The sequence below is a fragment of the Lissotriton vulgaris genome, chromosome 1_2, assembly GCF_964263255.1.
Source record: "Lissotriton vulgaris chromosome 1_2, aLisVul1.2, whole genome shotgun sequence".
Classification (NCBI taxonomy): Eukaryota; Metazoa; Chordata; class Amphibia; order Caudata; family Salamandridae; genus Lissotriton; species Lissotriton vulgaris.
In genome coordinates, this window is record NC_141686.1 from 325,696,925 (window position 1) to 325,718,001 (window position 21,077).

At 47.7% G+C, this 21,077-nt stretch overlaps 1 protein-coding gene across 1 annotated transcript in view; it reads right to left on the reverse strand.

Annotated features, from left to right (window-relative positions):
- Nucleotides 1-259: 259 nt before the first annotated feature.
- Nucleotides 260-21,077, reverse strand: part of LOC147736637 (collagen alpha-1(XII) chain-like) — a 79,895-nt gene continuing 59,077 nt past the window's right edge. The window contains exon 5 of the mRNA XM_086953794.1: nucleotides 260-876. Coding sequence (XP_086809920.1) covers nucleotides 260-876 — 617 coding nt within the window. The remainder of the gene's footprint in view (nucleotides 877-21,077) is intronic.

The window sequence follows — 21,077 nt, forward strand, 5'->3', positions numbered from 1 at the left end:
ACTGCCTTCCATTATTCCTTCAGGCACCACCCTGTGCCTCCTTTCCCCACTGCCGGAAGTCCAAGGGCGGGATTTCCGGCGGTGGAGAAAGTGAAGGACACCCAAGGGAGGTTCTTGTGATTGACCCTTCTCCCTGCGCCTCGTCATGAAAAGGTAAATATCAGCTGTGAAGTGTGTTCTATCGCTTTTATTCTAAACTACAGAGCTCTACCTGGACCCCCACCTTGTGTCCCTTAAAAGAAGGGTGCGTGCCTCTGTTTTATACCCACAGGTTGTGTTTTCTAGTTTCCAGTTTGTACTGGACCCTGAGGCAGATGGACTCTGTCAGCTCCGGCAGGATTTGATGAAGCTCTTCAAAGTCGTCCCTTGTGAACACGTGGGTCGCAGCCGGGGGGCTGGCGATGGCCTCCAGCTCAGGGCGGCTCACATGATCCCACACACCGACAGCAAAGACCTCCACCCCCGCACCCCGGAGCTCCAGGGCCGGACCTGTGACATCATCCACTGACCCTAGACCTGGGATGAGGACCAGGACCCTGGGCACGTGGGCTCTGGCCCCCCCGCTCTCGACCAGCACCTCCCGTCTGACGAAGGAGAGGGCGCGCCTAGTATGAGCAGGATCGCCCATCCATCGCAAGGGCCGCAGAGAGTCAAACAGGACACTGACGTTGAGGGAGTCGCTGAAGGGGACCTCTATCCGGGCATCAGAGCTGAACGTGACCAGGCAGAACTGCACCGAGTCCCGGGACACGTGGAAGCTTCTCAACAGCTCCTCCAAGAAGGGCCTTGTGAAAGGAAAACTGCTAAGCAGTACAATGAGAGAAGAATGGACTAAAAGCACCACGTCCGCCTTTATATCCTTCCGACCAGAGCATTCTGAGGAAAGAAAAACAGACATGTCAGAGAGGAGCAGACAACATCCGCCCATAGCTGCCAAGGTTTCAGATTGCTTATGTGTGACATTTTCATAATTTCAGAGTAATTATGAGTGACATTCAACGACTGAGTGACACTTTCTAACAAGCAAAACGCCAGGTAGAACAGGATTACTTTAGAAGCCATTGGATAATCATCCAACTACCTTAGAAGTCATTTTCGCGTCATCAACCTCTTGAAGTCATCAGCAAAGCTTTGAAACCTGGGCTTGATGACTTGCAGATGACTCGAAAATGAGTACCTGATTACTTAAAACAAGACTGTTCTTGATGAGTTGAGGATGAGTATCTGATTACGTCACAAGATGGGATTATTCCTGATGACCTGAGGATGACTTGAAAATGGTTTGTTGATTACTTCATGAGCACTAACATTTTGTTTTTATTTGAAATGTTTCCAAACTTGTAAATACAAAATCTGATGAGTACTTTTCAAGCATACCAACCGTCTTAGCAAAGCTTATAATAGTAAAATAGAACTTGTGCTGAATGATTTTACAAAGGCTTGCAACGCAATTCACGGTGGGAGTTGTTTTGCATTGTATGCAGAAAGAGAGTGCACTGTTTAAACTGTGTGAACCTGCAGATTACAGGTTCCAATCATATGAAATAGCTCACCCTAGAGAAGAGAATTAAGCTTCTTCAGATATCTTTGTGTAGCGTACGGGTTACAAATTCACCCCTGCAAGATAGCTCAGTGAGCATAGTGCCTGTCGCATGCACATCTATGTAACTTGCATTCATATGCTACAATAATAGAAAGGCTGATCACAGAGTATCTGCTGGTGAGATCTGTGTTTAGCTTTTAGGTCATGCTCCAACCCACTGGAATTATGCAGCCAAATTATGCGGCAGGGTTGACTAAATCATGTGTCAAGAAAAGGCAAATAATGCAGCATAAAGTTGCACATTTTTTGATAGTATTACTTCATTATTTTGTCATTTTTGCACTTGCTAAAACAGTCCATGCGTAGGCTGCAACTCATTTGTACTAGTTTAGCAACGAAACATAGCAATAAGCAAAATAAAGGTGATCAGTCAAGCTTTGCAAAAAGCCTTCCACATGCAGCAACACGTTGCTGCATTTTTAGTTACTTTTGAACCAATAGAGCTAAAAACAATATTTTTGTTGTTATATCTGCAGGTTATGCAGCAGATGATGGATTATGTGGCATATGCGGCGGATCCATATTTAACGCAGCGGCAGCACAATTGCATAATTCATTAATGGCATCCTTCTAAGAGAGTGTATGAACACTTCTAAGTTCTTTCGCTATTCAGCAGTTAGTAAGCGCTTATTGTGGGGTCTGCCAAGATGAGCTGCCAGAGGTGGGAAGACTCCGCCCCACTTTTCGAAATGGCCATCCACACCTTATGCATCAGCCTTGTCCGGAGTTGCGAATACTTAAGGCAGAAATTTCTGAATATCATTTTATGTTCTCCTACAACCCCCAACACATACACACACACACACAACCCTACGCTCAGTTTGGACGATTGTGGAAGCTGGGACTGTAGCACAATCTTTCTGGTACTACTGGGGGCAACTTGGACAACAAATCGCACCTCCGCTCTAGAATATCACATACTTTCAACCAGTTTATTCAATTGTATTCACTATCACTTAATTTGCAGTAGCTATTAGTTAATATGGTTCTGAAGAAAGCAACGACGAATATGTCTTTAGTTTGCTGAAACATGTCGATCACATAGAACATCCAGACGGTCTCTATATTTTTGACTGTCAATAACAACTACTTTTTAACATTGGAAGGTTGGGTAACACCGGAATAAAGTTATAAGTACCCCCCTATCCTATTTTACATTCACTATTTTTTTCTTACATTCACACTTTTTGAGCACTGCAACATCAGTCCCCAAGTTTTGATATTTTTATCCTCAGAACTTGAGAAGCAAGACCTTAGTTAGACCTCACTGATCGGCGGTGGAGCTCCTTCCTACACCAGGACCCCCGACCGTGATAGTGGATTGGCTATCCCAGTAGTGGTCTTGGTGGAATCCCAAATGATGAAGGGCGGTTCCGTGTGGTGACTGATGGGCATCCCTCCTTGATCATCATGGGGATGACCCCCTTTTTTTAGATACACTTGTGTGTCAGACCATCCGATATATATGTTGTAATATGAACTACATAACCTGCCTGCTTCTATACTCCTGCTCATCCTGAGAGGATTGTCATTAGCTCCTGATTGCTCTGATCTGCCGCTGAGCCCCCACACTTGAAAGTCCATCACAGGGACTGGGGCACAGATGCAACACATGTGTGTATGCCTCCGTTAGCCTCAATGAGACGCCGTCTTTCTTTATATGCAATGTTGTCTTTCCAGTGATCTCTTTGCCTTCACCAATGTGCAGACTTTTGCGGTAGATATTCTTAAATGTTTCAGAACAGATACATGAACCATCGCTAGAGTCACCAATAGACGACACATAGTGCTGATATCAGCAACACTCCCCATGCCCCCATACAGCAATCTCCTGGAGAAATAAACCCACAAGACACCTTTTTTCTTGGAGAAAATTGCTGCAGGTTTATTTGCATAACAAATATGCCAACATGGTGTGTTATCTTACGGGCGATCCAAGGGCCGGCAGCCCCTCGACGCCTGCTACCTGATGAGCCAAATTACACCATAGCCATAGCCAATCAGTGTTCACCAGTTTTGGGGAAGGGGATAAACCCTCCCACCGGTAGACCGCCTGTCCACCCCATTACTCACGCCTCCTGAATGGGGCGGAGCATTCCAGACAACCCCTGGTTGCTCAGGTCCACAACCGCCCGTAGGCCTAACGGGGCTCCGTCGCTCCTCCAGGGTCCAACGCGAGGACCTCCCTTGGGATATTTGGCCTTTGCACCCTTGTTGTGCTCCTACAGAGGGTACCCCATGTACCTTTCAGCCTTCGGATCGCCCTGTAACTCTGCCTGTAACACAAAATAGGTTAAAAAACCTCTCTCACCCTACACCTTGCAAGTACGCCGGGTAAGCGGTAGGGAAGGAAACAGCGTCAAGGGTCGTGGGAAAGAGGACACCAGGTGGGTAGAAGAGGTATTTATACCTCACCCCCTGCCCACTTCTGCCTGGATATGAGGCGGGTGTGCGGATCCCTATGGGTCCCCCAACACTGTACTGACTCGTGTGCTCTCATGTGGCACTAGGGCAGGCGCCCTCCTAGCAGGGTCCCCTTCGTGGACCACGGGCCGCCAACATAGTGCCAATATCAGCAACACTCCCCAACTCACATTCAGCAATCTCCTGGAGAAATAAACAGACAAGACAACTTTTTTCGTGGAAAAAATTGCTGCAAGTTTATTTGCAAAACAAATATGCTAACTTGGTGGGTTATTTTACTGGCGATCCAAGGGCAGGCGGCCCCTGCCACCTGCCCACCTGATAAGCCAAATTACACTGTGGCCATAGCCAATTTTTGTTTACCAGTTTTGGGAAGGGGATAAACCCTCCTACCAGTGGACCGCCGGTCCACCCCATTACTCATGCCCCCCAAAGGGGGAGGAGCGTTCCAGGCAACCCCCGGTTGCTCAGGTCCACAACCGCCTGTAGGACTAACGGGGTGTCGTCGCTCCTCCTGGGTCCAACGCGAGGACCTCCCTGGGGATATTTGGCCTTTGCAGCCTTGTTGTGCTCCTGCAGAGGGTACCCCATGTACCTTTCAGCCTTCGGATCGCCCTGTAACTCCGCCACAGCTCTGGGTGTGGCCACTGTTACAACGAGGGTCCTCCACCAAGGTAGGCATCTTTACCTACACACTGCAGATTCAAGGGCCTCCCCCAGAACCATCAAGAACAAATCCATTCCCACTCTAGACAGGTGTACCCCATCTTCTTCAAAACACCCTGTGGACTTGGCGTGCAGCAAACCATGTCGGATGAAGCCAAACCCCCTCTGCTCGGTGAATTTACGCATAGCGCTGTTAATCCTCCTGCGCGAGGCCTCCATGACCTCCTCTGACCATGCCCCTTGCCACACCAGCCGGGGGGTTGTCTCCGACCACCATAAAGCACATGTCCACTGCTGGTTGCTCAACTTACACATTGTTGACTTCATTTCTTGCAGCAGTACCCCCTTCTCCCCAGAAAAGTCAGATCATTCCCTCCCAGGTGTATGACCAGCACATTGGGAGGAGAGAATCCCCCGTCTTTGCTGCAGCTTCTTCAGCAAGCACTTCCAGCGCATGCCTCGGTATCCCAGCCAAATTATCTCTGTGGCAGTAAGGCCATGCCTCCATTTCCTGCCCACTGTGACCCGCTCAAGACGTCCGAATGGCCAATCACCCAGACCTTTGTTCCTGGTAATTGAAGAAATGAAAGTTTGCAAAAAATGCTATTGAATCACTGCACAACCCAAACTACAAAAACTAAAAAGCACGTCATTAAACACCACTGCAAGCCACCGGCATCTGGTGCCGCAACAGGTTTCCCCGGGTTCCATTAATGATTGCCTGTCATTTCACAACTTTACATGTCCTCAGGCCCATTCTGTGACAAACTCACGCCCCAGCTGACTATTCATGTGTAGCCCATAACCCTGAGTTTTTCCCAAAGGTGTACCAGGATTATGTTGAATCTTAGCTTACTTCGCTGCTGATTGCCCCATGCACAATTATAGGTTTTTCTTTCTTTGCCTTTTCCGTTTCTGGTTGCCAAATTTGAATGACATTGCAAGCACCAATCCCAGGCAAATAAAAGGAAGCATAAATCGACAAGGGACTTGGCCTATTACTCATCCCCTGTCTGGTGCTCTGGACTGTTATGACAAGCGTCAATAAGGCCTTGCAATCATGTGTATCAGATCCTCTTGTGGAACACATCTGCTGGGTAGCTGATGTGCTTCCTATCTGTAGTACCTTGTAGTTGTAAATGTAAATGTACCGGCATTTATAGAGCGCACAGCTACTTCCCTGAGTAAGTGTCCCCGCGCTGTCTGTATACTGCTTAGGAACCCTTCCTGGCCTTTCCCTGTGAGTGTCCACTCCTGGGCACCCCCAGGGTGAAACCAGGCATCCCAGCGCTTTTGGGGCCGTTGTGGAGATTAAGCAAGCTATTGCCCAGAGTCGCAGAGTGGGACCCATGATTAGAATAGGCACTGAGGCGAGAATTATCAGGTCGGAGGAAATTGAGCCTAAGACCTGCCAAGGCAGGTATTGAACCCTGGTCCCGGGCCAGAGCTCTGCATCAGGGTCTGCCGCTCTAACCATTTGAGCCACACTTCTCCATGTGTTCAATGATGACAACAGTGAGGCCATTGTGATCACCCTTCATCCTCCTGTGCATTGATCATTTGGATAAGCCCTGGGGAACCTGGAAAGCTCGTTGAACCTCCTGTCCTCTGCCCAAATAGCAAGCACCACCCACTGTTTCCCCAAAGGGGCTCCCGTTAGAGAAGAGTGTGAGTCTTGCCAGCTTGGCCACCACAGGCTAATATACCTTTGTAACCATCCTCCCCAAAGAACAAACCTGCCAAGCTAATGGTGCGTCAAAACAAGAGGCCTTAGGGAAATGCCTGTCGCAGTTCACAATATCACTGGTGCAGAAACATTATGTTGGAACCTAACCTGTGCAGTTTCATGTCCTGGTGCAGTTCCCAATTATGGGATTCCACTGGACACCTCTACCTAATGCGCGTGACCTAGGTACTTGGTCCAGCTTGCTTGGAGGCTTGCCAGTCAATACACCAGCCCCAAGTAGAGGTACTGCTGCTAGTCTAACGCTAAGCGCCGCATTGCCCCTACTGCGCCTATGACAGGTCAATAACTTTGCTGCAGTCTGAATGTGGTCTGTGGTCTTTCCTTTTACTGGTTGGTAACAAATACTGCCTGACACATACCAATGCTCTACTGAAGATCTACCAGGTACAAGCATAAATCAATTAGTGGTAGCAGCAAACCCCAAGGGGCGGTATCCTCTCACAACGCATCCAAACATTTCCCCGTCAGATGCTAAACCTGAAAAGTATAAATGAATGTCTCCTCACATAACGCAACTGGTGCTCGTGTAAAGCTCTCTGATACCTGATACCTTCGGGTCAAGTTCACGCTATATAAAACTCCATTAAAAAAAAAGAATATTTAGACACATCTCATGTTTCAACACATAATGAAGACATACTGGGACATGAGATGAAGGCATACTGGGGCATGAGATGGAGGCAAGCTGGGACATGAGATGAAGGCATGCTGGGACGTGAGATGAAGGCATGCCGGGATGTGAGATGAATGCATGCTGGGACATGAGATGAAGGCATGCTGGGACATGAGATGAAGGCATGCTGGGACATGAGATGAAGGCATGCTGGGACATGAGATGAAGGCATGCTGGGACATAAGATGATTTCATGCTGGGACGTGAGATGAAAACATGCTGGGACATGAGATGAAGGCATGCTGGGACATGAGATGAGGGCATGCTGGGGCATTAGATGAAGGCATGCTGGGACATGAGATGAAGGCATGCTGGGATATGAGATGAAGGCATGCTGGGATGAAGGCATGCTGGGACATGAGATGAAGGCATGCTGGGATGAAGGCATGCTGGGACGTGAGATGAAGGCATGCTCTGACATGAGATGAAGGCATGCTAGGACATGAGATGAAGCGGTACAAAAAGGGGTGGTGATGAACCAATCAAACACTCATACCCAGTCAACAGATCTGGGTTAAATCCTTCACCGTTCTTTAGCCCACTCTACCACCCCAGTTCAGACATGGCCATATGCAAATCAGTCTGCCCCTGTGCCTCATGGGAACAGTCCAGCCCGAACTGCCAAGCCATGCCTTCCCTGAACCGGAAACAAGCTTCCTAGGACCGGTTTCTGGCATTACAGCCGTCTTCAGCCAGGCTTGCTTGAATCCAGTGGCAAAGTGAGCAAGGGACTTACGTCTGAGCATACCCTGCCAAATTATGGTGAACAAAGCGGTACAAAAGGGGGTGGTGATGGACGGAGCATCTGAACCAATCAAACACTCACACCCAGTCAACAGATCTCGGTTAAATCCTTCACCGTTCTTTAGCCCACTCTGCCACCCCAGTTCAGAAATGGCCATATGCAAATCAGTCTGACACTCTGCCTCATGGGAACAGTCCAGCCCGAACTGCCAAGCCATGCCTTTCCTGGACCGGAAACAAGCGCCCTAGGACCGGTTTCTGGTATTACAGCCGTCTTCAGCCAGGCTTGCTTGAATCCAGTAGCAAAGTGAGCAAGGGACTCACGTCTGAGCATACCCTGCCAAATTATGGCGAACAAAGCAGTACAAAAAGGGGTGGTGATGGACGAAGCATCTGAACCAATCAAACACTCACACCCAGTCAACAGATCTGGGTTAAATCCTTTACCATTCTTTAGCCCACTCTGCCACCCCAGTTCAGACATGGCCATATGCAAATCAGATTGACCCTGTGCCTCATGTGAACAGTCCAGCCCGAACTGCCAAGCCATGCCTTCCCTGGACCGGAAACAAGCTTCCTAGGACCGGTTTCTGGCATTACAGCCGTCTTCAGCCAGGCTTGCTTGAATCCAGTGGCAAAGTGAGCAAGGGACTCACGTCTGAGCATACCCTGCCAAATTATGGCGAACAAAGCGGTACAAAAGGGGGTGGTGATGGACGGAGCATCTGAACCAACTAAACACTCACACCCAGTCAACAGATCTGGGTTAAATCCTTCACCGTTCTTTAGCCCACTCTGCCACCCCAGTTCAGACATGGCCATATGCAAATCAGTCCGACCCTGTGCCTCATGGGAACAGTCCAGCCCGAACTGCCAAGCCATGCCTTCCCTGGACCGGAAACAAGCTTCCTCGGTCCGGTTTCTGGCATTACAGCCGTCTTCAGCCAGGCTTGCTTGAATCCAGTGGCAAAGTGAGCAAGGGACTCACGTCTGAGCATACCCTGCCAAATTATGGCGAACAAAGCGGTATAAAGGGGGGTGGTGATGGACGGAGCGTCTGAACCAATCAAACACTCACACCCAGTCAACAGATCTGGGTTAAATCCTTCACCGTTCTTTAGCCCACTTTGCCACCCAAGTTCAGACATCGCCACATGCAAATCAGTCTGACCCTGTGCCTCATGGGAACAGTCCAGCCCGAACTGCCCAGCCATGCCTTCCCTGGACCGGAAACAAGCTTCCTAGGACCGGTTTCTGGCATTACAGCCGTCTTCAGCCAGGCTTGCTTGAATCCAGTGGCAAAGTGAGCAAGGGACTCACGTCTGAGCATACCCTGCCAAAATTGCCCCTCAAAAGCTCCTTGTTGTTTATATAGAATCTAGGAATGCCAGTGAGCATCCTGAAGAGCCGGTGGGGGAGGCAGAGAATTTAGATGGGCAGCTTGAGGGGCCATTGGGCCCAACCGGGGAGAAAGTACATTCCAGGGTGGGCAGCAGTGTTTCTTCCAAGGGCATGTCCCCTTGAGGGCTGGAGGACACGGAGAGAGAGAAAGTGTATACGTTGGAGCTAGCCATGCTCAAAATAGATGGTCAGAAGTACATAGAGGGCAAGAAAATAGAAGTTGGGATGGAATTAGTAATGAAGAAGTTAGCCTTAGAAGAAAAGAAAATGCATTTTGAACATGAGAGAGTGTTGAGGGAATTGTAAAAGTTTATAGGTTCCTCTCTCTGGTGGCAGCGCACCACTGGTGCCTGTAGAAACAAGGGCCGACATCCCCAAATAAGTAGTTAAGGATTTCCACAAACATGAGGATATTGGTCAATGGTTCAGGGCTTATGAATCTGTAATGTTAAATTTACCTACAGAGGATCACGTGTCCTATGGCCACATGAAAGGAGCCCTAATGTCAGAGATAAAAACTAAATACAGGGCCTCCATTAAAGCCTATAAATCTGCTCTAAAGGCAGCACAGCTTTTTACGGAGAGAAAATTATTGCATCTCCTAACTCATCGAAAGAGATTTTCAGAATTGTTAAAACTCTTTTGAAACCCCCTGACCCCCCTCTTGCCCCAAATGCATGAGGCCCGCTGTGAAGAACTCGCATTTTTCTTCCACACTAAAATCCAAAAGATTCTTCTGGGTCTCCCACCCATCCCCATCTCCGAACCATTATCATCAACTAAACCTCCCTCTCAAGGCACCACTCCTGAACTCTCTTCCTTCACCCCGCTCACTGAGGAATTGTTACCCCCCCTCCTCAATGCAATAAAAAGTGGCTCGTCGCTTGATCCTGTTCCAATTAACATCCTGAAATCAGTCCTGGCCATTATCGCCACTCCAGTCATCAATCTGATCAACTCCTCGATCGAAGCAGGCACAGTCCCACAGGACTGGAAAATGGCCATGGTCAAACCATTGTTAATAAAAACTAACCTGGACCCTGGAGACCTATCCAGCTACCGCCCCATCTCCCTTCTCCCGGGTATCAGTAAACTGGCAGAAAGATTTGTAAACCGCCAACTGTCTTCATTTCTGGAAGCCTTTAATCTACTCCATCCTTCTCAAACAGGCTTCCGCCCTGGACAAGGGACGGAGACGGCACTTCTTAAGGTGGTTGAAGAGTCTAGGAGGATTCTGGACACAGGTGGCAATGTGGCCATTATCCTCCTAGACCTCAGCGCCGCCTTTGATACGGTAAATCACTGTATCCTTTTAGCCTGTCTAAACAAAATCGGAGTCTCGGGAAAAGCCCTCTCATGGCTTGAATCTTTTCTTCAGGAAAGGTATTTTAAGGCATTTGAAGGGGATTGCCATTCATCGCCGATACTCTTGCAGTGTGGGGTCCAACAGGGCTCCTCCCTTAGCCCCACACTTTTTAATGTGTATATGTCCCCCCTAGCTGAGATAGTGGACCCCTACGGAATTGAATTAATCAGCTATGCTGATGACACGCAGCTCGTGGTCTCTCTGAACCAGGCAGATTTGTCCCACACGAGTTTGAGTGACAGTCTTGAGGAGGTAGCAAAGTGGATGGGCCAGTCTCTGCTCAAACTTAACAACAAGAAGACCGAACTGATGTTACTGGGCAAGAAGGCATCATTTAATTCCCCCACTTTATGGCCCCCTTCTATGGGCACTGGTCCCACCCCAAGAAACGTGATCAAGCGTTTAGGATTCTGGTTAGACAAGGATCTTTCATTTAAAGTACAAGCCAGGGAAACTGCGGCCACCTGTTTTGGCCTGTTAAGATCCATACGCAAAATCCTGCCTCAACTGCCTGATAGAGCCAAAAAGATCCTAGTTCAAGCCTTGATTTTATCTAGGCTTGACTATGGTAACGCGCTCTATCTGGGAGCCCCGGCCTCTGTGAGCTCCTCAGCCAAACCAGCGCTTAGATCACTCTATTGGCTACCGATAAGAGAACGGATGCACTTCAAGGCCCTTTGTATTGCCCATAAAAATCTCCAAGGCAAAGGCCCCCGATCCTTACTAACCTGATTAAACCATACAAAATGCCCAGGAACCTGCGTTCCAATGATCTCAATCTGGCAGAAGTCAACAGAATCAATAAGGCTCGCTCTGGTGGTCGCCTTTTCTCTTATAATACCTCAAAGTTATGGAACTCTTTGCCCCTCTCCCTTCGTCAGGAACCCAATTTCCTCACATTCCGCAAGAAAATAAAAACATGGCTTTTTCCCGGAAACTAACTAAATAATCAGACTCCTTCTTTCATTCTCAGACCTCTTGTCACCACGGCTTTAAGCGCTGGGATGATTCCGGGTAGCCATGCGCTATAAAATAACTATTTTCATTTCATTTCATGTCCAAAGACGGTATGACCCCAGAGATGTACAGACAACGGTTTAGGAATTGCAAGGAACTGGAGTCTACCACATAGGTGGAATATGTGTCTTTCTTTTGTAGACCATTGGATGCGTAGAACCAAGAAAAGCCCACCTCAAGGAGGAGTGGGGGCTTGGTGGTGCAGGAATCACCTGAGTCTACTCTTACCCTCCTTATATAATAAAGTGAACCCGGAAACCTTCGTCTGCAGAGATAACCACCTTTATAGCAATAGCCCGGGCTATGGAACAGAGTCCCAATCTAGTCAGAGACAAAACCCAGGAGGCTGCTGCTTTACTCCACAGCGAACAAGCCTTACATTCATTTTTATTCCACTCTTTTGGCATTCAGTCCATTGTTCAATCAGGGCTGTGTTTGTAGTTGATGACCTGATCAAGGCGGTGTTTGTAGTTTATGACCTGATCAAGGCTCCGCATTCAGACCATTGTTCAATCAGCTTGATCAAGGCTCGAGCAGTCAGACCATTGTTCAACCAGCTTGATCAAGGCTCGGTCAGTCAGACCATTGTCCAGATGACATGATCACGGCGTCAAGGATGTTTACCAAGCAGGGAGTAGAAGATGAAAAACAAGCTTGTTTACACAGGGCGTAGGTGTCTCTTGGCTTTCTGTTGATGAATTGGTTAACTGCAAAGAACAGGGGGCTTGGGTAGGTGATCGTTTTTTTAGCGTAAGCAGAAATGGAGGCTGTAGGCAGGGTTTTGTCACGAGATGGCAAGAAATGGAGGAATGTAATGAAATTATTAGGACCTAGTAAAAACGTATTTACTTCAGCCCCTCCTTTTGCCATTGAGTGGCAAAACATGTTCTTAGGAAATGTCTATTTGCATTAGGTCGCCAATCTCTTGTTGAAGCATTATTCTTACGTTGATGTCACGTGTATTGACTGGGGAACTTTTAAGGGCCTGTGTACACATAGCACAAAGCATAGGCAAGCACTGGATACACAGGCAGCATGAGATGATGACTGCTGTTCCTAAGGCAAAAAAATGAGGATCCCCCATCCCCATCTGGAAAGGAGGCCCCAAATCCAGCCCATGAGGGACCAGTCATTTTGTTGTTGATGAATCTCAGAGGAAAGTTTATGCAGACGTTGGATAGCTTGATAGACTGATGGAGCGTTATCAGGTATGTAAATACAGCAGCTGGAGCCAATTAGTTTACATACACCACCACGATCAGCAAGGATGATTTCAAGTACCATTCGATGTTGTAGTGTCATCAGGTGGTCCGCCTGAAGCTCTGCAGTGATGTTTCCTAATCTGCCCCTGCTGTTTCATTAATGATTGCCTCCACCACTCGGGTAAGGTGTCGTATGCTTCGGATGTTGACCATAGGACACAAGAACGGCAGGAATTCTTTGAAGAAGTCCCCCGCCTCCTGTCCTGCAGTGTCATGGGCCTCAATTACTCCATTAGGCATACAATGGTGGAGGTGGGGATTGGTGAAGTGATGTGTCCCAACAGCAGTAAAGGTAGGAGGAAGAAGAAAGGCCAAATAACACAGACCTGACCAATTTCGTGGAAGCCAGGTATAAGCAGACTGTCCACAAACAAAATTGGTATTTAGAGAAGCGATTAGGAGTGGTCATGACGTAATATTCAGTGTACTGACTATTGAGCAGTCACTGACTCCTACCTCCCGGGTCCCCAGTCCATTTATGCACACTTGGCCATGCGTGTTGATCACATTAAAAGCCTGCAATTTGGTGGGAACTTTGCGTCTGGACCGAAAGCAGGAGAAGATTATTCTACTTGAGGTGTTGAACATAACAATCTCATTGCGTTCAGCACGAGAGATGTTCAAGATGTCAGATGTCGTAGTAGGGCAGAAAGGATTACTGACATTGCCTGTTCTGTTTTGGGTGAAAGTGTCATAAAAATCACCAATGATGGAGCTCTTGTTCCATTGATCGTATATGCATCGGTGACGAGCATCCTCCAAGCCAGCCAGGACTCAAAAACAGAAAATGGATAGACGAAATAGGGGACAGTGTGCATCATAGGGTGTGGCATGAGCCCACATACCCAACAGTGCGAGGTATTAATCACAAGCTGATGCTGGTGCAATAATTGTACAAAAGTATTGTTCATGAATTCCAGGCGTCGTGGTAGGTCGTGGGGTTACAAGGTGGCGTGGAGATGTTCTGCAGGTGTCAGTGTCAAATGCCAGAAACCGGTCCCCGGCAGACTAATTTGCATGTAGCCAGGTTCTGAGCTGGGATGGTGCAGTGAGCTAAAAAACGGTGATGGATCAAGCCCTGATCTCTTGACTGGGTAGGAGTATTCTGCATCATTCAGAAACTCTGTCCATCACCACCTCCTTTTCCATAATCGATTTTGTCCACACTAAGTGTGGGAGGGTATACTCAGACGTGAGTCCCTTGCTCATTGCACCATCAGGATTCAAGCAAGCCGGGCCGACGACTGCTGAAATGCCAGAAACCGGTCCCCGGAAGCTTGTTTCCTTCCCAGTATAAGAATTGGCTTGGTAGTTTGGTTTGCCCTGTTCCCATCATGCACTGGGACAGGAACAGACTAATTTGCATGTAGCCAGGTTCTGAGCTGGGATGGTGCAGTGAGCTAAAAAACGGTGACGGATCAAGCCCTGATCTCTTGACTGGGGAGGAGTATTCTGCATCATTCAGAAACTCTGTCCAACACCACCTCCTTTTCCAAAATCGATTTTGTCCACACTAAGTGTGGGAGGGTATCTCAGACGTGAGTCCCTTGCTCATTGCACCATCAGGATTCAAGCAAGCTGGGCCGACGACGGCTGAAATGCCAGAAACCGGTCCCCGGAAGCTTGTTTCCTTCCCAGTATAAGAATTGGCTTGGTAGTTTGGTTTGCCCTGTTCCCATCATGCACTGGGACAGGAACAGACTAATTTGCATGTAGCCAGGTTCTGAGCTGGGATGGTGCAGTGAGCTAAAAAACGGTGATGGATCAAGCCCTGATCTCTTGACTGGGTAGGAGTATTCTGCATCATTCAGAAACTCTGTCCATCACCACCTCCTTTTCCAAAATCGATTTTGTCCACACTAAGTGTGGGAGGGTATACTCAGACGTGAGTCCCTTGCTCATTGCACCATCAGGATTCAAGCAAGCCGGGCCGACGACGGCTGAAATGCCAGAAACCGGTCCCCGGAAGCTTGTTTCCTTCCCAGTACAGGAATTGGCTTGGTAGTTTGGTTTGCCCTGTTCCCATCATGCACTGGGACAGGAACAGACTAATTTGCATGTAGCCAGGTTCTGAGCTGGGATGGCGCAGTGAGCTAAAAAACGGTGATGGATCAAGCCCTGATCTCTTGACTGGGTAGGAGTATTCTGCATCATTCAGAAACTCTGTCCATCACCACCTCCTTTTCCAAAATCGATTTTGTCCACACTAAGTGTGGGAGGGTATACTCAGACGTGAGTCCCTTGCTCATTGCACCATCAGGATTCAAGCAAGCCGGGCCGACGACGGCTGAAATGCCAGAAACCGGTCCCCGGAAGCTTGTTTACCTCCCAGTATAAGAATTGGCTTGGCAGTTTGGTTTGCCCTGTTCCCATCATGCACTGGGACAGGAACAGACTAATTTGCATGTAGCCAGGTTCTGAGCTGGGATGGTGCAGTGAGCTAAAAAACGGTGATAGATCAAGCCCTGATCTCTTGACTGGGTAGGAGTATTCTGCTTCATTCAGAAACTCTGTCCATCACCACCTCCTTTTCCAAAATCGATTTTGTCCACACTAAGTGTGGGAGGGTATACTCAGACGTGAGTCCCTTGCTCATTGCACCATCAGGATTCAAGCAAGCCGGGCCGACGACGGCTGAAATGCCAGAAACCGGTCCACGAAAGCTTGTTTCCTTCCCAGTATAAGAATTGGCTTGGTAGTTTGGTTTGCCCTGTTCCCATCATGCACTGGGACAGGAACAGACTAATTTGCATGTAGCCAGGTTCTGAGCTGGGATGGTGCAGTGATCTAAAAAACGGTGATGGATCAAGCCCTGATCTCTTGACTGGGTAGGAGTATTCTGCATCATTCAGAAACTCTGTCCATCACCACCTCCTTTTCCAAAATCGATTTTGTCCACACTAAGTGTGGGAGGGTATACTCAGACGTGAGTCCCTTGCTCATTGCACCATCAGGATTCAAGCAAGCCGGGCCGACGACGGCTGAAATGCCAGAAACCGGTCCCCGGAAGCTTGTTTCCTTCCCAGTATAAGAATTGGCTTGGTAGTTTGGTTTGCCCTGTTCCCATCATGCACTGGGACAGGAACAGACTAATTTGCATGTAGCCAGGTTCTGAGCTGGGATGGTGCAGTGAGCTAAAAAACGGTGATGGATCAAGCCCTGATCTCTTGACTGGGTAGGAGTATGCTGCATCATTCAGAAACTCTGTCCATCACCACCTCCTTTTCCAAAATCGATTTTGTCCACACTAAGTGTGGGAGGGTATACTCAGACGTGAGTCCCCTGCTCATTGCACCATCAGGATTCAAGCAAGCCGGGTCGACGACGGCTGAAATGCCAGAAACCGGTCCCGGAAGCTTGTGTCCTTCCCAGTATAAGAATTGGCTTGGCAGTTTGGTTTGCCCTGTTCCCATCAGGCACTGGGACAGGAACAGACTAATTTGCATGTAGCCAGGTTCTGAGCTGGGATGGTGCAGTGAGCTAAAAAACGGTGATGGATCAAGCCCTGATCTCTCGACTGGGTAGGAGTATTCTGCATCATTCAGAAACTCTGTCCATCACCACCTCCTTTTCCAAAATCGGTGTCAGTGTCATAGCCAGAGGAGCTGGGGGAGAGGTCAATAACAGAAACCATCCCACAACCAGCAGGATGAGGAGAGCAAAAAGTATAACTATCGTGGAAAGGAAGCATTTATTTTTCAGAAGTTTGACATATTTCTTGTGCGCTTCAGACCCTTGCACCGCTGCCATTGTGCTCAGCTTGTTGTCACTAGTCGTTGCCTGTGATATGTGATTGCTTCACTGGGTGTGGATAACAAGAGTCCTACGGACTTCCCATTGGTCCAGCATACCAGCACCGGTCTCAGCCGGAGATATTATAGCCCTACAGCCTATTAGACACCAGACAGAGTCAAGGGCCAGCCCCTTTTCTTGGCCTCAAGTTGTAGCGAGTGGAAGAAGGTATTGTAGTGGTCTGGAAAGAGAGCTTCTCGTTCCTTCCTCTGGTCCTGCAGAGGAGGGATGACTGGACCCCTATGATTCAATCAGTTTCGGCTGCCATAGTGGTGTAATGAAGCTGAGCATCACTGAAAGGGACAAAGGTCGGTACTACTTCTGTGTCGCAATCCGGCAGTCCTTCTTTCACCCTTTGGACGTACGGGAAGGGGAGAGGCACCCTTTTACAATTGGTAGCATGTATCCAGTTCTTTCTCCCTTCAACTTTTACAGCAGAATGGGTGGCCAGAAGAACCTGTCGGCGGTGCGACCAGTGGGGCTCCAGACCCTTGCTACGCTGAAAATTTCGGATCACAACCCAGTTACCTGGTTAAATGGTGTGACCTGGACCTTTGCTGTTGTCGGGGATAGCAGCGTGTACCTGATGATAAAGAGTACGAAAAGAATTGGTTAACTGGTACAGGTAGTCAGTCAATACTGGGAACTCAACATCAGACAATTTCTTTGGCCTTGGTATGCCCCATACATTAGCTGGTCTACCGAATACCAATTCGTAGAGAGATAATCCTATCCTTGAGTGGGCAGTCGTCCTTACTGACAAGAGAGCAAGGTGTAGGGCATCTACCCAGGTAACGCCTGTTTCCGCCACTATTTTGGCCAATTTTAAATTAAGTACCCCATTGTATTTCTCCACCAATCCAAAGACACGGCCCAGCTCATCACGGACCTATCTGCTGTAGAACTAGAACAACTGATAATGACTCCCACACATGAGGCAGGGCACACGCTTGACGGTATTTTCTCTAACAACCCTTTCATTACCGTGAACAGAGTACTACCTCTTATTTGCTATATTTTTCGATATCAAAATCAAATCAAAGTCAGGTAAAAATGCTTCACACGATTCTCTTTTAATCACCAGAGATTGGCGAAACTTAGATTACAACCATCTTGATCTGATTATCACCGATGCTTTCGTACACACAGAGGGGGAAACGGACCCAAATATTGCGGCCGCCACTTACACCTCCATTCTGGAAAGGACGTTTCAAACTCTAGCTCCGCCCAGAACCTCCAAACGTAACAGAAAAATTCCTTCGGCTCCATGGTTCACAGAACAACTTAGGCTACAACGTCAATATTGCCGCAACTTAGAACGTAACTGGCGCAAACACTACAACACACCAGATAAAACAACCTACAAAGCTGCACTCCTTGATTATAAGCAGAAAATAGCCAGGGAAAAAAACATCTACTACACCACCCAAATAGACCAGGCGAAATGCAGCATGAAAAAGCTTTTTGATGTAGTGAACCACCTCGCAGAACCAGCTCACCCTCCTACCGAAACTTCACAAAGCCTATGTAATAAATTAGCTGACTATTTCTCAGATAAGGTCACCTCTATATTTAAGGACTTCATTCCCAATCCAAACATTATGGTGCCTACGAACACTCAACCAGAGCTGAACTCAGCTACTTTCATGGAATTCACCCAGGTACACTCACACCGTATTCACAAACTTATCTTGTCAACCAAATCAGGCTCCCTTCTGGATCCTTGTCATCCCTCTGTACTTCATTCCATTCCAGACACTATTTTTTCACCATTGACTCACATCTGTAACACCATGTTCTCATCTGGTATATACCCGAACATCTGGAAAAATACTATAATAAAACCGTTACTCAAAAAGCCCTCACTTGATCCATCTGAGTCCTCCAGCTACCGTCCCATCGCTTCATTGCCTTTTCCAGCTAAGATCTTTGAATCTGTCATGAATGAACAACTATCTGACTACATTCAAGCCAATGACCTACTAGATGACACCCAGTTCGGTTTCCGACAAGGTCATGGGACAGAAACGGCTCTGATCAAGGCCGCTGATGAAATCAGAGCTACAATGGACAACAATGGTCAGGCTATTTTGATTCTGTTAGACCTATCAGCGGCTTTCGACACGGTCGATCACTCTACTCTGATCGGCCGTGTCGAGGCCATTGGTATCAAACACAAGGCCAAGGACCTCATAGCTTCCTTCCTGGCCGACCGCAAACAGGCAGTGAAGATGGGTCCATTCACCTCACCAACATTCAAACTCCCTTGCGGTGTCCCTCAGGGCTCCTCGCTAAGTCCGACCCTTTTTAACATTTATGTGTCGGACTTTGCGAGGGTAATAAAAGCGTATAACATCAACCTGACTACATACGCCGATGATACCCAGCTGGTATTATCTATTCACAAAAACGGATCCACGATAGCGGCCAACTTTAGGGACGGTATGCGAGCCATTAGCAGTTGGATGGCCTCCAACTGCTTAAAACTGAACTCTGCTAAGACCGAGGTAATGCTGTTCGGCAAGGTCCAGCCTGCCTGGTCCCCCCTGTGGTGGCCGGAAGAGATGGGCACTCCACCTGAACCGGTTAGCAAAGTGAGGAACTTGGGAGTTACATTCGATGACAAACTCCTTTTTCATCACCATGTGAATTCTGTTGTTTCATCGTCATTTAACATCCTGCGAAAAATTAAGAAGCTTTTGCCATACCTCCCCATCACAACAGGCAAAACGCTCATCTCACCTTTGGTGTTTTCTCACACCGATTACTGTAACGCCCTTTTCCTCAACGCGCAGGAAAAAGTCATTTCCAAATTACAAATGATTCAGAACGCTTCTGCCAGAGTTCTACTTGGCATTCCAAAATTTGCCTCTGTTACAAAACATTTGGCCCAACTACACTGGCTCCCGGTCAGAAGCCGTACTAAGTTTAAGTCCTTGTGCATTGTGTACAAGGCAATAAACAACATGGGACCCAAATTTCTCAGAAACTCCTTAAAGCCCCTCCCAACTCGCAGAACGCTTCGTTCCAACACGGCCCACCTGCTTCAAACCCCCAGAACAAGAAAAGTAAACTGGGGAGACAGACGCTTCAGTATTGCAGCAGCAAGATTATGGAACTCCCTTCCTCTCAACATAAAATCTAGCCCCACTTTGCTCACTTTCCGAAAGCAACTTAAGACTTGGTTGTTTTCTCAATGAGCCCTCAGCTTTTTAGACTCAGAACTTACTTGTCCTTAAGATACTGGTACTATACATAGCTCTTAGCGCCGAGACACCCACGGGTAATTGTAGCGCTTTAAAAGTCACATAAATAAATAAAATAAAATAAATAAATAAATCCCGCTGACTGGGGGTGATTAGCAGCATGAAACTTTTGTCTGACACCAAGCCCGGAACACACAAACTGGAACACATTGGCTGTAAAATGTTGGCCATTGTCACTCCAAATCAAATGGGGCAACCCAAATCGGGGAAAGTATTCTTTCAACAAAACATTGGCCGTTGTAATAGATGTGCAATCCTTGGTGGGGTAGACCTCCACCCATCTGCTGAAGGCACAGACCACTACAAGGACATATTTCAAATTCGCACACCTGTCCATGTGGATATAATCCATCTGCATGGCCTCAAAAGGAAACGTAGGTGGGGAGAAGCCACCAGCGGGGTTAACTGTACCTTTTCCTGGATTGTGCATAAGGCAGATCATACATGACTTAACCACTCGGTCAGCATATAGGGGTATTTTTTCATTGTACCATGTTGGCTCTAGTAACTTGCATATTCCCTTTGCACTGATATGGGCAGGGCCATGGGCCATAGTGACAACTGGGGATGACTGTCTGGTAACATCCATTTCCTCCCTTCGGATATACGCACCCAACATCCCGCTATCTCTTTCTTTGCCAGATGTTCCTCCCATGTGTGCAGTTCTTTTGCAGTAGCATGAGATTGAATCTCGACCACACTCTGACTAGTATTTTCCAACATTCCTCCTTTCACCACCCCTCTTGCTGGTCCTGTCACAAACATTCCATCTCATTTACTTAGAGCAATCTGTCTTGCTGTTTGGTCTGCAAGGGTGTTGCCTTCCCCTACATTATCAGTCACTTTCTGGTGGGCTTTACATTTAATCACTGCAACTTTTCTAGGTAATTGTAAGGCGTCTAGAAGTCTGTGTATCAGGGGGCCATGCTGTAATCTGGTCCCATGTGAGGTGAGAAAATGTCTTTCTTTCCAGATTCTACCAAAACTGTGAGCCACCCCAAAGGCGTACTGACTGTCTGTATAGATATTAACAGTCATGTTTTTACTGATTTCACAAGCTCGTGTCAAGCCCATTAACTACTGTAACCAGAGTGGTGAGGGCATATGCAGCAGATG